This window comes from Pyrus communis, chromosome 3 (assembly GCF_041283825.1).
Source record: "Pyrus communis isolate YQ-2024b chromosome 3, ASM4128382v1, whole genome shotgun sequence".
Classification (NCBI taxonomy): Eukaryota; Viridiplantae; Streptophyta; class Magnoliopsida; order Rosales; family Rosaceae; genus Pyrus; species Pyrus communis.
Genome location: NC_142567.1, coordinates 24,193,460 through 24,210,773, shown reverse-complemented (window position 1 = coordinate 24,210,773; position 17,314 = coordinate 24,193,460). Strand labels below are relative to the sequence as shown.

General features: G+C 38.2%; 2 protein-coding genes and 1 long non-coding RNA gene across 3 annotated transcripts; 1 reads left to right on the top strand and 2 right to left on the bottom strand.

The window, feature by feature from the left end:
- The first annotated feature begins 1,562 nt into the window (after positions 1-1,562).
- LOC137716197 (methyl-CpG-binding domain-containing protein 5) lies at positions 1,563-4,760 on the top strand. Its single transcript, XM_068455610.2, has 3 exons — positions 1,563-1,967; positions 3,917-4,033; positions 4,128-4,760. Exons 1-3 carry the CDS (start codon positions 1,596-1,598, stop codon positions 4,347-4,349), a joined length of 711 nt encoding a protein of 236 aa, XP_068311711.2. The 5' UTR covers positions 1,563-1,595; the 3' UTR covers positions 4,350-4,760.
- A 1,142-nt stretch (positions 4,761-5,902) lies between these two features.
- LOC148698180 (uncharacterized) lies at positions 5,903-7,867 on the bottom strand. Its single transcript, XR_015960926.1, has 2 exons — positions 7,147-7,867; positions 5,903-6,144 (listed from the first exon to the last, which is right to left on the bottom strand). It is a non-coding gene; the product is annotated as an uncharacterized LOC148698180 (long non-coding RNA).
- A 7,527-nt stretch (positions 7,868-15,394) lies between these two features.
- LOC137716514 (Pentatricopeptide repeat (PPR-like) superfamily protein) lies at positions 15,395-17,309 on the bottom strand. Its single transcript, XM_068455971.2, has one exon. It carries the CDS (start codon positions 17,099-17,101, stop codon positions 15,398-15,400), a length of 1,704 nt encoding a protein of 567 aa, XP_068312072.2. The 5' UTR covers positions 17,102-17,309; the 3' UTR covers positions 15,395-15,397.
- Between the last annotated feature and the right edge of the window lie 5 nt (positions 17,310-17,314).

Here is a 17,314-nt window from a genome sequence, read left to right as displayed (position 1 = left end):
TAATTGTATGTAACCAATAGTGGGTAGTATTTCTCGTCTCTGGCATGGATTATGTTGTGTAATATGTTGCTATACCTCAGCTGTAGTAGCCCATGCCCCATGTAGTGGCCAACCATGCCGATGAAGTTTGAAAACAATGGCTTCTACATTCTTTCAGAACACACTCATTAAGCGAGCAAATATATGTATATGTATATATATTTTGTCATTATTAAGGGGAGGAGGTGTTCAAAACTTTATAATAATTTAGAGAAGAGAAAAGTTTTGAATCTGAGATACATGAGTGTAAACTCAACATGTTATTTACTAGGATATTGAGCTTACAATTTAATAAACAAATATTTATAGAAAATAAGAAAGACGAAAGGGGTTGAAGATTTGAAGAGAAAGGAGAGGAAAAAGGAGAAACAAGAAAGAAATTGGATTAAATTTTATATTAGATATAAATCTCTTTAATTAGACTTCAAAGAAAGAACCAATCGCATATCAGTTCAGGAAAAAAAAAATTAAAAAAAGGCTTATTTTAAACTACAGTCATCCGTAACTCTATTTTGATTTCACCTTATCCTTGTAACTTAAAAGTTGTCATTTTATTTTCTGAAACTCAAAACTTGTTCTACTTTGACTTATATACTTTCTCTTCCTTGAAACTTATATGTCGCATCTTGAAACACACATGAGACCCAACACCCAATAAGACTATGTCACGTGTGCAATAAATTTGATTATAAAACTCCATTATGCGTTAATCAACAATTATAGAATATTAAGTTTAAAAGAAATTGAAGAGATGAAAATAGCGATATGCAAGTTTGTGGAAATATCGATCGATATATCAATATTGATTGCTTTCGATGGAAATGATGAAAATTTAAAATGAAACCTTAGGAATGTCAAACACTAGTCTAGACGAACTATAAGAGTTTCTTTGAGATTTAACGGATATGTCGGAAATATCGACGGAATTTGTAGATTTTAGCCGAAATTTAAGAGTTTCTCCGATATGTAGTGAACTTTAGACTTCACCCCTCTTTCATATCTTCTTCTAATTTTTCAGATATTTCACATATCAAAGAAATTTCAAACACTTTCTTAAAACATAAAATACTATTGGGCCGATAAGCCTTGGCTGAAACTTGACATGAAGCCCAGCCCAACATTCAACATGCAGGCCTTGAGGCCCGCTCTTCATTTTTGGTCCAATTATGCTAAAAATTTAGGTACAATTAAGGGTGGCAATCAACCTATTAAGATCCATTTGGTTTGATTTCACCTTACGTGCTATCACTACTACCAACCGCATCTATATAATATGATGACATCAAATTAAACGGGTCTTAACGAATATCTATTAACAGTTCAATAGATTGATTGATCATCTCTATATATTATGGTAATATCAAATTAAACGGCTCTTAACGAATATTTATTAACACTTCAATATGTTTGATTTCACCTTACATACTATCACTACTACCAACCGCACCTGACCCGGCCCAGCCCAACACCACCAACCCCTGTCTTATAAAACATATACAAACAGTCAAACCGGTCCTATTCATTTCTTAGCCCAGCACACAGACACATACCGCCCGATGTCAGTCCCCGAAGCATCGTGTCGGAATATGAACGCGGATCGACGCCCAAGCTTTTCCGACCACCGCGCCGGAACCCTACACTCCGATTCACCCCATGATCCTCTCCTCCGACCGGGCTCCTTCATAGACGCCACCACCACCGCAACAACCTCCAATGGCCGAACCCCAATCCAAACCAAAAATCCCCATAAAGCGCCGCAGCAATCGAACCGTTCGGAGCCCGGAGCCGGCGCGGAGAGCACGGAGGGAGGGGCGGGGCGTGCCAAGCGAAAAGGGGTATCGGAGCCGCTGGAGAACTGGTTGCCACCGGGTTGGTCCGTGCAGGAGAAAGTTCGGAGCTCTGGTTTAACGGCGGGATCTACAGATAGGGTAAGTTTCTTTGTTTCAAAAATTCTTTTTCTTTATTCAATGAGCTCAAGCAATGGAAACTTTTAATTTTGATATTTTATTTGAATTCAATTATGCGTTGGTTTGTTGTTGATTAATGCTGGTTGGAAAATGACTCTGTGAAAGAAAATGGAGAAAGAGAAGGGACATTTAGATTCGATTAGATTTTCTGTACATTATTTCGAATGGAAATTAGATTCTGTGTTTTAAACCCATTAAAAAAAAAAAATCAAGAATTTAATACTTGGTGTTGGGCAAAGAATTTAAACAAGTAAAAGGGCTTCAGTTTCGGTGTAAGATTGGTAATTATGGTTGAGATATTGTGTTTATAGGAGTTGGTATTTAAGGTTTGTATTAGATAATTAATTAGTTTTGAGTTCATGCTGTCTTGCTACCCCAGATGTTATAAAGTTATTCTTAAAAGCGTCTGTTTGTCGAATCCGCGTCATTGTACACCCGTGTATTTTGAATCTTTAATTGGCGTTGGGAAGGAAATTATTTGTAGCGGTTTTCTTCGCTGTCATTCTCTAAGTGGAGGTTGTATTATCCTTTATTCGAAGTCGTTATGTGATGTTTGCACTTTGCACTTCCAAGAATGTTTCTTCCACGTTTCCGATTGTTTGGTGGTTTGCTTTCCAGAAATGTGAATGTATTGGATAGATTCTTTGCCTTGAAATTCAACCAGGTTGTATAATAGCCGTTATGGCTTAGACGTCTGTTATTAAGTTGGTTAGAGGTAGAATAGTTAGAACTTATTGGTTCAAGCTATTGTTTACCGTTTGTAGCACAATCAGAGCTTTCAAAACATGATTTCCGGGCTATTCACGTGGTCTTTTGTAATCAGTCCCCGTGGCTTTGTATGGTAATGTAATAAAAGAAAAGAAAATTTGATACAATGATGTATAGAAGGGTGCATACATTCTATTTAACACATTATTCTGCTAGTTAATTACTCTTTCTATGGAATTTGGTTTGAATTTTTTTGTTTATCATTAGGATCAGGTCCTAGTCATTAATTAGCGGACATTATCAATTGATTAGTGGTTTTTCCCCAACGTGTTCTGTTGCCGTTTGAGTCACTAATAGGTATATCCATTAACCACTACCCAGAAACAAATATATATTAGTAAAAGGAGGGAAGATCATTTGACGCTAGTGTAACAGAAGGAGAACATCACTTATTAACTGTTTTAGGATTTTGTTTCCCGATCCAACCACTAGATTTTTAATGTTCTTATCATGCACAAAATGTTTACTTAATTTCTTGTCGGTTCAAGTTAGGGAACTGTCCCATTAAGAAGATATAAATATGTATAAGAAAAATGCATAATATGATACAGTGTAGATGTAATAGTTGAAGATATTCCATTCACAGGAAATCACTTTTTGGATACATGGGAGAGTTTACTTGAAATTTGACTACATGGTGGCCACTCAACGGTTGGATCAGGAAACTAAACTCCAACAAAATTTGTTACTTGGCGGGGAACTAACTAGTTTTAAAAATGTGTAACTGGCTGGTCCTGCTCCTAAGTTTTTGTCCCTGTAGTTCAAATTTTTCTAAGTCGGCTCATGAACATAAACGAGCATCTAACTGTTGCTTGTACATTTTTTTTCCCAAGAAAAGCATCAATATCTAAGTGAGTTACATGTTAGATTTACCAGGAAACACAAAACAGAAGGAAACCAAAAAGGAAGAGGACATGTGGCCCGTAGGTTAATACCTCATAGTAAAGTTTATTCCAAGGTCTAAATGGGAAGAAATTGTTTACTTGCAGATGACATAAGTGGATTGTCCTTGTTGTTGCTTGTGTTCTTTAATTCCTTTGACGGTTCCATATTAGATAAATTAAATGCTACATAAATATAAAAATATCAAAGATTGCTTTCCGGAAATCAAGTCTGAGCAAGATTTAAATCCTCTGTTGCAGTATTACTTTGATCCAGTCTCAGGTCGTCGGTTTCGGTCAAAGATAGAAGTTCTCCGCTTTCTTGAAACGGGAACAGCTAAAAAGGCAAAGACAGAGAATGCTAGTGCTGACAAAACAGTGAGTCAGAATTGATTTTGCTGAAAGTGGTAACTTTTCCATTTTATTCTTCTTAATCCTAATTTCCATTTTCCGGCTACCTTATTTCTGGCAGTCTGTCGAGGGTTCTGGAAGCCAAAAACAAAAGAAGTCTAGCACGAAGCCAAAGAATTCTGTGTTGAACTTTGATTATACTGATGTTCCCGAGAAGGTGGAATGGGCTCTTACAGACTCTTCCGGACAGTCCTGGACACCCTTTATTGATAACAAAAAGGTCCCTGAATCTACATCAAAAGAATGGGCTGCTGCATTTGCATTAGTCCCATCCAAAAAATAGTGTCCACCCTCATTGGAAACATTTTGAACCCTCCTGCTGTATCACTAAGTTTGCGCTGCAGAAAACCGTCATTCTTTTTGCCAACAGACGTACACTGACCAATACTAGATCCTGTATCTCCATATTCCATCCCTACTGATCTTTTTTGGTATCTTTTGGATCCAAAGAATTCATATTGTGGACAGCGAAGCTCATCGACATTGTTTTTTGGCATTTGGCCTATTTTGGGTATAGGTATATTCAAAAACTCTGATATTTACCGTTGTAGTTTTTTGTTTCTCTCCAAGTGATGTTAGACTAACTGTAATGTTGTTGCTCGTTTTCGGGTTTATGGAGTTGTAAGCGTATTTTGGATACATATACAGTTGTCTCTTAAATATACATGTAAGTCATGTCTGGTTTTATCTGTTTCCTTCTGGAGTTTGTGTCAGGACGGTTTATTTAGGAACACTACTTCGCTGCTGAAAGAATAGCAGTAGGTACTGCTGAACCCTAAATCACAGATGGACGTGATTGGAGTTCAGCAGCTGCTGCTATTGGATATGTGAATTTTTTGTTTTGAAGAAAAACAAAAGAATGATTTTCCAACAATCTGATTAACGATAACTGTTGATATAATCCAACGGTTATTGTTTATTGTTCATAACGCAATTGATTTTATTCATGAATATTTGTTTCCACAAAACTTTTGAAGTTATTTACGGCGAGTGAAAATTTTAAGCGTTTTGTAATATCTTTCGCATATTGTTTGCGATCTCATCCTATCCGTTGAGTTTTCTATTCAAAACAAGCCATGTACAAGACACATGACTTATTTGCAAGGTTATTTGAGATATTTTAACTCGTTTTCTTAATCAACATGATTGATCATGTTGAATTCAGTAAACTTGTAATTTGCTTAAAGTCCATGTTAATAAGCTTGATATACTTCTTTTAGTAGTTCACCATAAGTTTATAAAATGAATATGACCCTTTTTTTTCATACCAAAAAATAAGCAGAGAACTTACAAAAAAATGAAGTTGAAAACCAATTTATCAGCCACCACTGGCGTACATATATCTTTGTATAAAAATAATAAGTAAATAAATGAATAAACTTGTGAAAAATGAGGATAAAATAACCTTTTTTTGGATGGTAAATTTTACAGAGTTAAAGTGAAATAACAAATTAATGAGTTCATATTAATTTTATATGAAATATTACTTAAAAAATAGGGAACTTTAATGAAAAGCTTTGGATACTATTCATTTTAACGAAAAATCACATTTTTACACCAAAAAGTCAATCATGGTACTATTCACTTTACCCTTTATTTTGTCCTTATTATTGAAACTCAAAGTTTTCAAAACCTTTTCCGTAGTTTTCCTTAAAAACTATGCATAAGTTCATGCGAAATTTTAAGAACTTTCCTTCCCTTTATTAATTTGTTTCCAAGCCGCTTTCAAATCATAAAAGGAAATCAAAGAAATAATTTGAACTGATTTCTGACACACCTCGATCGGAGTCGAGGCATGTTAGCCGTCACCCGAAGGTGACTAACCAAAAGTGTGAGTGATGTAAAACTATGAATAAATTAAAATCGAAATTACAACTTATTTAACTAATAAAGTTAGTGCGCAGTAGTGAGTAGAACCCATAGAATACAAATATTCAGAGCATAGGTAACAAAAAAGTGCAATCGGAACTAATTATAGTGCTTAATACACAACCGGAAAAAGACCCTACATTTATTTAGATATGTCAGAATCCATCGGAGTTTCCTTGTATGCCATAAAGAATTCAGCTATCTAAGACCTAGAGGGGCGAAAAACAAAAGGGTGAGTGGGCACAAAAACAAAGGTTTATAAAACACTTTTATTTTCTGAACATATTAACCCCTCGCTATAAAACATGTGAAGTTTCCATAAAATCATACTACGTATAAGTTTCAAAACAACTGTAAATAACAATAGTGCTAGAAATATGCCAAACTACAATATCTCATCAATAGCATAATGAAAACAGGTTGCTCATCAATCTACGCTAGCACACGAGTTCATGCAAATAGTTTCTGACATGAACATGACTATAGTGTAATGTATAAGTACGCTCTAGTGCTACAATCATGTGAAGACTATCGATAATCGTGGTCACCTATGAGTTGGAGTTGCCTAATGCAACCTGTACGACAGGACTGACACCTACTTGGATCCAAGGCGAGCGTGCAATGCAGAGGTGAACATACACGTGAAAGACTAGCCATGGCCGTGAGCGAGCACTAGCACTGGGGTGCAGTAATGATGAGCAGACTACATGCATAAATATAAACATGCCATAACCATTCACTGATTCTAACCAACATAATAACGTACCTATGCATCCCGTAGGAATATTTCAGCATTTCATAGCAATATAACATTTCTTATAACACGTTTAATCATGGCATAATATCAATCTAAAAACAATAGTGGCATGATATGCATAAATCAATTCAAAAGCATTTGTGGAAACATGAGGTTTATATATATATTAGCCTCGCTTGACCTTATACGTCCTCAGGATAATTTTCACCTATATGTGAAATAACTAAACTAATAAATTAAATAAGACATTTTCAAAAAGGCTAGGTAAATCTCTCATACTTTGCTCAAACGGAAGGTTTGAATATACAAAAATGATCTACATGAAGTCACGGACCCGTACGTGTCAAGCACTTACTGGCTAGCCCACGGCCACACGTGCCCCCACGTGCAGGTTAGTGGCTAACAAACGTCAGGAATATTTCGTTAAACAATTAACAGAGCTTAACGGCGTTACCTGACGCCGTTAGAATATTCCGTTAACTTTGACGGAATATTCTTCGTCTTCTCAGATGAACCTCGCCGTTTGCAGCCGTCCACCGCTGTTTGGTTCGTCGGTTTCTTGGAAAATTTCAAAATTGCATATTTTCTTCATTTCTCAGCCATTTTCAATGCACTTTATATGGAAATGAAGCTTATGAAGAGTAGAACAAGATTATACCTTTTAAAAGTCCAAAAATGGATAGGAAATGGCCTGAAAATGACTTGAAAATCTCAGCCTAAAACTCGACTTCTCGAACTCACTTGTTTTGATGTCAACTCGACTCCAAACTTAGTCTAAGGACCCTAGGGAGTTGTGTAGAAGCTTCTCCACGTCCTAAAACCTTATAACTCGGCCTGAAACTCGTCGGAGGAAAACTCACCGAGTCTAACCTTCCAAGTTAACGGTTCAAACTCGATCATTTCACCATCGGCTAGTACGGCTGGGTTCATGGGTTCAAGAGGAGTACAATGGTAATGTTTTTGGGTTTGATCTGCGAGTGTTGATGAAGGTCCTTGTTGTTGTAGAGAGGAGAGAGTTACGAAATGGAGAGAGAAGAAGAAGATGATGAGAGAGAGAGAGAGAGAGAGAGGGATAGCTTTTTATGATTGGCTGAAAAGAAAAGAAAAAGGGATGTTGTCTGATTGAATGAGAGATTTGAGGATGAGATTTGATTGGTGGGTGAGTGAAATGAGGGAAAAGGATTGGTTGTGAGGGTTTTAGGGCACACGGGACGTATTTTTAAAGAGGAAAAAGAGCTAGGGTTGTACAATGGAGATCCACAAAATTTTACGTACCTTATCAAAAACAGTAGTTTTCCAGTACTGAAAATTAACACACACGTGTACCACTTTACCCGTTGGTAACGTACTTAGTTGTGCGTAACTTTTTCATTACGGCTCCAATTCGGGTCTAATTCGCGCTCACGAGATCGTAACAACGGGTACTATTTAATTACATTACTAGGAAAAATTAAATAAACGCTGAATACTACATCCATGTCACATTGCCAACCAAGGCATAAATGTCAATTTACACACTTGTGGAGAAATTACATAGAAAATTAGGAACGAGTCGTCACATTTCCTTACCCAATAAGGACATTGTATATTTTCACTGAAACCCTGGCCAGTTTTGGAAACGTGTTGCCCAAGGAATCCTTCGAATTTGGATTCAAATTTGGAAATAGAAGTTACAAATTTTTATAAATAGGTTGCACAGTAGTACTATAGCCTCTCCAAATTAAAACTTTTAACATAGCTGACAAGCTCTTCAACTCTCTCTCTCCCGTTCTCTTCCTCATCCAAGTGAATTTTAGGCGAATTGATTCAAAATTTTAGGGAGATAGACATAGTTTGCTAAAGCCGATTTTTTTTTCTTTTCTTTTCTCTTGTTGAAATCATTTAAAAATAAGTCTTGATTAAATGCACTTCGAGTTTTAAGTTTTATAGACTTCTTTACAATCTTAATTGAATACATCCGAATTTTTTTTGTCTCATAAACTCCTTTTAAATTTTTTTACTGGATACCCCTGAAAAATTCCCATACATCAATCGTAATTGAGTACCTAAAAAGAAGAATGTGGTGGCGGTGGCTGAGGTTTGATCTCAAAGCACAGATAAATCGACAGAGTTCAGATGTCCCTCCCTTAAGTTGATTACTATTTGGTCCGCTTCCTGAAGTTCCTAGAGCGCGGCCTGTAGAAATATTTGTGGCGCAACAGGCTCTAGAAAAACTGGGGCCGCCGCCGCATTCTCAATTGTATCCACGTGTGTTAGCGATTTAGCTAGTTAGCTTGAGTCGTATATCCTCGGTATCCAAGTTCGAATTCTCAGCTGCCTTTTTTGTAAATTACTTTATAATTGCCTTTTGGTTTTGGGGAGTATGTTTGTGGCTCAGCATATATTCATGTGTCCAAATACTATAAGCCATAACTGGTAGGATTAAGCTATTGGGTAGGAGACGTTTTCGTCCAGGATAAACCCTCGAAGACTAACCGTGTGTGTTTATATATATATATATATATATATATATATATATGGAGGAATCTCAACGGTATAAGGAAATTATTCATATCAAATAAAAAAGCAATTTTATATGGATAAATTTTTAAAAGAATTTTTCTATATGCAACAGTAGTGGAGGATGAATACTCCAGTATTTAAAAGACAGGCAAAGGTGTAGTGGCACATAGGCTTGCTGGTTATGGCTTGACGCACAGGACACAGTGTCACAAGACTTTTAGGTATGGTTTGGGGTTGAGGTGATTTTAAAAAAAACTGGTATAAAAAAAAGCTGGGGGCATTTTTGTGTTTGGTAAACTTCCAACTTCAACTTTTTTTTCTTCACACTTTTGGGTGAAAAAGCCAAAAAACAGAAGCAGCAAAAGGCAATTTTGAAAAACTGGCTTTTCAGCTTCTGCGCAAACCTGTAAAACACGGATGAACAGTGACCCTTTAATGAAAGTTTTTGGCAATCTTACCCTCCCTTCATCTCTATCATCCCCCTTCTGCTCCTCTCAGCTTCATCTCTACCAAAGATCTTTGAGGATTTGTGTCGCCCCCACTGTGAATCTACCTCATCCCTCCCCGTGAAGATCCGAATCGTCACCACAAAAGACCCACAAGGGTCACCAGGAGGAGAGCCCTAGACTACTATCATCACAAATTAACCAAAGTTGTTATACTCAAATGTGCTTGAAACTAAATTAGAATTAGTAGAGGAAGATTGCGTGTTCTGAGAAACCACGAATTCCCAGAGGAAGATTGCGGCAAAGAATCAAAGACGTGCATCATCCTCCACAACAAGATTATGGCGGGGAGGTCTTTGTGCTTGGAGCAGAGTGAGGGAAGAGTGGAATTGGGTTTCTAGGTTTTCTTCTTCCTGATCTTCTTTGGGGTCCCATGGATAAGCTTGGTTTTGGGGAACGAAGAAAAAGAAATAGGACAGAGAAGCAGCAGAGGAAACGAAGAAAAAGAAATACGATAGATAAGCTTGGTTTTGGTCATTTCACACCGTCACAGTTATTTTGCATAAAAGTTTACTAAACACTATCATACTGTTTTTTTTCTTCCCAAAAGTATTTTTACAAAAAAGTTTACCAAATATTCTGCTACTTTATTTCACAGCTGCTTATTCTCATATCACAGCAGAATCAGTTTTTTTTTAAAGCACATCAATACCAAACCAGCCCTTACATTGGTTCGTTGAACCTTCCAACTTGATTGTTGATCTCCTTATAAAGGATAGCCATTTTGTACAAGACGCCCTTTTTCCTCTTGCCCGGCTGAAATCTTTATGGCAAAGTTGTTACTGAGACCCATACGTGAAGGAACCCTATCCTCTATTTGTATTTATTCTTCCGTAATATACTAAATTACTAACCCTGATTATCCATCTATAAATAAAATGAACGAGTATGTAGGCTATTTGGCCGGAGATATTTTCGTTCTCGATCAACTCTCGAAGACTGAACGAGTGTGTATCCAATGGTAGGAACGATTACAAATGCTAGTCTTTTCTTTTCAATTCTCCTCTCTCTCTCTCTCTCTCTCTCTCTCTCTCTCTCTCTCTCTCTCTCCCCCTCTCCCTCTCTTCAGAAAATCATGAATTTTTCTTCTGCAAGTCCTCCTTCAATGATAAGTATTCATCCTTCATCGCCATCACGACCATCACCTCCTAGTTGTGTCTATCAAAACAATCTTTTCTTTGATCTATCCCCATACTTATTTCTAATATTCCCCGCCACAGTAGTCGTGTACCATATAATTTGCAAAATATTTGGATACCCGACGACCAAGCCCCTTGATCTCGAAGCACAAAGAAATCAACAGCGGCCACGTATTGATCGTCGACCTCCTGCTAATAGTTTCAATCATCCTGCTAGAAATAATAATGAAAATTCCACTCACCATGGGAGAAATGATAATGTTCTTCGTCTTGGTCTTCCTGCTGGTCTTATTGAGCTTCCTGCACTACCGGCTGCAAAAAGGCCACCACCACCGCAGTCTTCAACCATCTTTACGTGTACTACTACTAGTGCTAGCGATGCTACTGATGAGTGTGCAATTTGCTTCGATGATTTTGTGGACGGGCAAGTGTGCCGGTTGCTTGGTAACTGTCAACATTCGTTTCACAAGCTATGCATTGATCAATGGCTAGCCACTGGGGAAACCTATTGTCCCGTTTGTCGTGCTCCTGTTTAACTTTAGTACATCTTAGTCAACTTTCTCCTAGTTTCGATATATCTTCGCTAAGTTTCTTGATTAAGTGGGTTTCTGCTGTATAATTTTTTGGTTGATACACTAAATGTGGCAATTTCTTAGGAAAATATTGGCTTTTAGCTTTGGGAAGTATGTTTCTGATGATTTAATTTTTGTTCATTTATGTAAATATACTAGCTATTTGAATGTGAAAAATTAGTTTATGTATTCTGAATTGTCTAAATACATTTCCCTAGCCATGGTTTCTAGCTGTGTCAATTTTTCAAGTACGTAAATACATATGTACGTATATATGATGTAACTGTAGTGAGTTAGATTATGCAGTATTCGAGTGAGGATCATATGAACACAGTCAGAATTCTTCAATACTTCAAGTCAGCTCCAGGAAATTAAGGGAATTAAGTATTCAAAGAACGACAATTTGAAGACAGATGGATACATTTGATGCATATTGTCAAGCAATATCACTAACAGATGATCCACCTCTGATTAATTTACCTTTTTTGGAGGAAATTTGGGTACATGGTGAAGTAATAAGCGAAAGCGGTTGTTGCATAAGCTGACTGTACAGAAATGGCTAAGGGACATTGTGAACTTTTCTGGATAAGGAGGTTTCTTAGAGAACCTAGGTTTTATCTTGAGTTTTTGATGAATTTATATTGTGAAAATAGGTTGTGATTGACATTGATTATAATCCAATTCAACATACATGTTGAGATGGATAGACATCTCATCAAGGTGAAGTTGGAAGATCAGATTGTCAAGTTTTCATTTGTGAAATTAGATTAGTGGGCAGATATCTTGACAAAGGTTGCTGAGCATGGGCGATGTCTATGCACCGTAATTGTACATAAAAACAAAAGTGTGTACCATATATCAATAAGTGTATACAAAAATCATAAACACCACAACAGTATGTCCTAAAGACAGAATTTCGTCCATTGTGCTTATAGTTCGTTAGTTGTCGGATTTTCAGAGTTAGACAATCTATAATTCAAAGTAAGGTTCTAAAAAATATTAGGCACTAGTCAAGTGGCGAGCTGAGGCCTAGCGCCTAGACTGATAGGGCCTGGGCGGACTAGGTTGATTTATGTAAATTTATTGTGTAGTGTATAAATAAATGCATATTTATACTTATAAAACATATAAGTGTATTGGCATACATAAATTGCAAAATAAAATGGCATATAAATTATAAAGTATTAGAACATATTGAAAACATGGGGAATAATCATATAATGAGTGTCTTGGATTCAACAAGTTTTTTACATTTTATTGAGAAAATAAAATGCAAACAGAAAGTTATTGATTTTTTGTCTAACCTAGGCTGACTAGGCAAACTAGGCAGACGCCCAAGCGAGTCTAGGCGCACTTTCTTAATTTTCCAACGCCTAGGGAATAATCGGGGCAGTGAGTAGCCATCTAACGCCTAGGAGGATCCTAGGCGGTGCTAGGTGGAATTTTTATAACAGTGTTTCGAAGTCGAAGTACTACAATCTTCGGATTCTGACAAACTTTATATATATTTCGTATTCTCAAGACACGACTCGAAATTTGACTAACGACTCGAAATTTGACTAACAAATAATAAAAAGATAATAGAAAAAACTCTTCTATTAATCCCTTTATACAGGTGGGATGCTTGAGTTTATATAGAACTCAAGCCACCTCTTTTGAAACATTGTATAGTTGCCTAAAGTTCCAACAAACATATACAACTCATGCGATTGAATTGGAATTAAAACACTACTATTATTTTTTCATTCACACGTAAATTAAATATTATAAAATTATAAATTAATATTATAAACATATAATTTCCAATATGAAATTAGAGAATTCTACTCCGAAGAAAATACTATCTAGTCAAATACTTTGTTTAACGATCATGAATTCGTGATCCTTATTTCTAGGTACGATGCCCTAATCCTTCGTCACTTTCCAGTTTTATTTGCTTCTGTTTTCTTCTTCTTCTTCAGGTCCTCCTTCCATGCCAACTCGTCCTTCATCATCATCACCTGCTAATTATGACGACGAAACGGCTTTCCGTGTAGTTGGATGGGTTATATTCGTATTATTCTTTTCATGTGTCTTATCTATTTCACGTCGATGTAAGTGTAGCGCCTGCGCCTTTATGCCGAAGCACAACTTCACCGCAGCCACATATCGATCATCAACCTCCTGCTAATTCCAGTAACCCTGCAAGAAATAACAATGTTCTTCATCTTAACCAGCCTCCTGCCCCCAATTTGCATGGTCTTATTGATCTTCCTCCACGACCGGCCGCAAACCGTACACCACCACAGCAGGCCTCGATTGTCTTCACTGTTAAAGTCCCACATCGGTGGGCGCAAGAAAACCAAAGTGGTTTAAATATGTTTACCCCAATCTAACCAATACCGAAGCCTTTGTGGTAAAATCTCACACTTGACGGATTGGGCAGGTAGTAAAGTTGTGGACAATATAGATATCGTTAGAGTGGGTTGGGGTTCGGGCCTGTGCCTGTGCAAGCCAATGAGCTTGTCACCAAGAAGGAAACAAGTCTGAACTCTTAACATAGAGATGATCGCTGAGTTCTATGGAAAACAAGTGGGCCCAACAGGACCTCTGAGTTTCAAGTTATCATTAGTAACTGGCAGCATTCGTTTCACAAGCTATGCGCTTGTCACCAAGAAGGAAACAAGTCTGAACTCTTAACATAAAGATGATCGCTGAGTTCTATGGAAAACAAGTGGGCCCAACGGGACCTCTGAGTTTCAAGGTATCATTAGTAACTGGCAACATTCGTTTCACAAGTGGGCCCAACGGGACCTCTGAGTTTCAAGTTATCATTAGTAACTGGCAACATTCGTTTCACAAGCTATGTGCTTGTCACCAAGAAGGAAACAAGTCTGAACTCTTAACATAGAGATGATCGTTGAGTTCTATGGAAAACAAGTGGGCCCAACGGGACCTCTGAGTTTCAAGTTATCATTAGTAACTGGCAGCATTCGTTTCACAAGCTATGCGCTTGTCACCAAGAAGGAAACAAGTCTGAACTCTTAACATAAAGATGATCGCTGAGTTCTATGGAAAACAAGTGGGCCCAACGGGACCTCTGAGTTTCAAGGTATCATTAGTAACTGGTAACATTCGTTTCACAAGTGGGCCCAACGGGACCTCTGAGTTTCAAGGTATCATTAGTAACTGGCAGCATTCGTTTCACAAGCTATGCGCTTGTCACCAAGAAGGAAACAAGTCTGAACTCTTAACATAAAGATGATCGCTGAGTTCTATGGAAAACAAGTGGGCCCAACGGGACCTCTGAGTTTCAAGGTATCATTAGTAACTGGCAGCATTCGTTTCACAAGCTATGCGCTTGTCACCAAGAAGGAAACAAGTCTGAACTCTTAACATAAAGATGATTGCTGAGTTCTATGGAAAACAAGTGGGCCCAACAGGACCTCTGAGTTTCAAGTTATCATTAGTAACTGGCAGCATTCGTTTCACAAGCTATGCGCTTGTCACCAAGAAGGAAATAAGTCTGAACTATTAACATAGAGATGACCGCTGAGTTCTATGGAAAACAAGTGGGCCCAACGGGACCTCTGAATTTCAAGGTATCATTAGTAACTGGCAGCATCATTCGTTTCACAAGCGATGGCTAGCCACCGGGAAACCCTACTTTCCCGTTTGTCGTGCTTCTATTAAACTTAGGACCATATCTTACTTAAATGGTTCTGTCCTACTTTTATGTTGTAGAGTTTCTTAATTAAATGGTTTTCTGTAAATTAGTTCTGTCCCATTTGTAGCTAATTTTGATGTTGGAAGGTGAGTCTTGGCGCAAAATGACGGTTGCTCTTTGTGGCTGATTGATCATGCGGTTTAGTCATGTAAATAGTCTCTTTGCAAAAAAAAAAAAAAAAAAAAAAAAAAAAAAACCAACAAGAGTACCGTGTCTTTTGAACGAGACATATGAACACTTCTTATGGACAGTTCTAGAAATTGGGATTGCATTCAAACGTTCATAACTTCACCAATGTCTTATTAAATTTCACTCGAGATATTACATTATACAAAGAAACTGGTGGTTTTAAACCTGACTCTGTCATGTCCTTGAGCAGCATTTCAGCCTCCTCCCACTTCCCATCATTACAGAGAACTCCAATGGTCGAACTGTAGCTGGCCACATTCGGAATCATTCTGCTCCTTCTCATCTCTTTGAGCAGCCTCAGTGCCCTGTAAGAGCTACCTTCTCTGCAGTAACCATGAATCATCATATTGAATATGACATCATTTGGATTCAAATGCTTGTCACTCATTGATTTGAACAGCTTCGATGCTTCCTTCATATCACCTTTTGTGCATGACCCATGAATCAAGACACCGTAGGTGTAAACATCGGGCACCACTCCAGCCTTCTCCATGGAAGAGAATATCTGAAATGCTCTTTCTGTGTCACCAGATCGAACCAAGCCATCGATCAAGATTGTGTATGTCACTTTTGAAGGAGAAACGCCTCTGTCGCTCATCTCTCTCACCAAATCAGAAACTCTTGCAGAATTTTGTGCTCTAGCAAAGCCTTGAATCAAAACATTGTAAGTCACCAAAGTTGGAGACTGTCCACTTGACTTCAACTGATTAAATAAACTCGAAGCCCTGTCCAACTCTCCGACTTTGCAAAACCCCTCAATCAGCGCATTGTACGTAACTACATTCGGACTAATACCCTCCCTCTTCATCCGATTCACAAAGTTATCAGCTTCCCAAATCCTCATTTCCTTGCACAACCCACCGATCACGGTGTTGTACGCTACCACATTGCGAGCCACCCCTCTTTCACGCATTTCGTCGAACAGTTTCAGGGCTCTCTTCACTTCCCCATTACTGCAACACTCATTGATCAAACAAGTATAAGTACACACATTCGGAACAACCCCATTACTTTTCATCTTCTCGTAGAGCTCGAACCCATCTTTTTTATACCCTTTCTTGAAAAACCCATGAATCAAAACAGTGTAAGTATACTGGTTAGCAACCAAACCAACCTCCTCTATTTTACAAAACATCTTCTTGGCACGCTCCAAATCGCCATTTTTGCAGCATCCATCTATCAATATAGTGTACAAAACAACATTCGGCGCCCAACCCAATTCCTCTAATTCAATCAAAAGCTCAAATCCCCGATCCAAATTGCCGGCCTCGCAGCAACTTTTCATCACTATCCCAAAACTATACACATCCAATTCAACTTTGCCCTTAAACTCATCGAAAACCCGCCACGCTTTGCCGTGATCTTTTGCCTTCACGAGAAACCCCAACAGATTATTGAAAGTGTTCGATCTGGGAACGAGGCCCTGCTCAACCATCTGCTTCAAAAAGTAAAGGGCTTGCTCCGGAGACTGAGATTGAACATGGGCATTGACTATTGCTTCGTATAGATGGCCGCAGACGGAGGTTGGATTCAGATTGGGCTGAGTTAAGTGCCCGAGGAGGGAGGAGGGAGTGAAGAACGGTGAGGAAAGGCGGCCGGAGAGGACTTGGAGGAAGAGGGACTGGGCGTGGGAGATCAAGTTGGAGGCGAGGAGCTGGTGGAGAATGAAGGAAATGGATTGATGGGTGTGATGGAAGCCGCGGAGGATGGAGGAGTTGAAGATTGAGAATGCTTTCAGTGGCGGGCTTTTAACCATTTTTTGAATCAGGAGCTGAGCTTCCCTCGTTAGCGACATTTTCCGGCAACGTCGATATTTGATCTGCCTTCTTCCGATCAGGAACTTGGATTTGGTAGTTATTGCATGGCCATCGAAAAGTGAGCCGGGTAGAAATTTGCAGGCTTAAACCCGCTTACAAAACGGCTTATGGTGACTATAGCCCAACGATTCGGGCATAGAGAAATGCTCTGGAGAATATTTTGATAGTGGGACTCTCATCGAAATTTTTGA

What these genes read in the sequence shown, in the direction of transcription:
- LOC137716197 (XM_068455610.2), top strand. Translation starts at nt 1,596, where the DNA reads ATGTCAGTCCCCGAAGCATCGTGTCGGAATATGAACGCGGATCGACGC. An exon ending in CGGCGGGATCTACAGATAGG is followed by an intron (nt 1,968 to 3,916) that starts GTAAGTTTCTTT and finishes CCTCTGTTGCAG; the next exon opens with TATTACTTTGATCCAGTCTC. An exon ending in ATGCTAGTGCTGACAAAACA is followed by an intron (nt 4,034 to 4,127) that starts GTGAGTCAGAAT and finishes TATTTCTGGCAG; the next exon opens with TCTGTCGAGGGTTCTGGAAG.
- LOC137716514 (XM_068455971.2), bottom strand. Translation starts at nt 17,101, where the DNA reads ATGTCGCTAACGAGGGAAGCTCAGCTCCTGATTCAAAAAATGGTTAAA.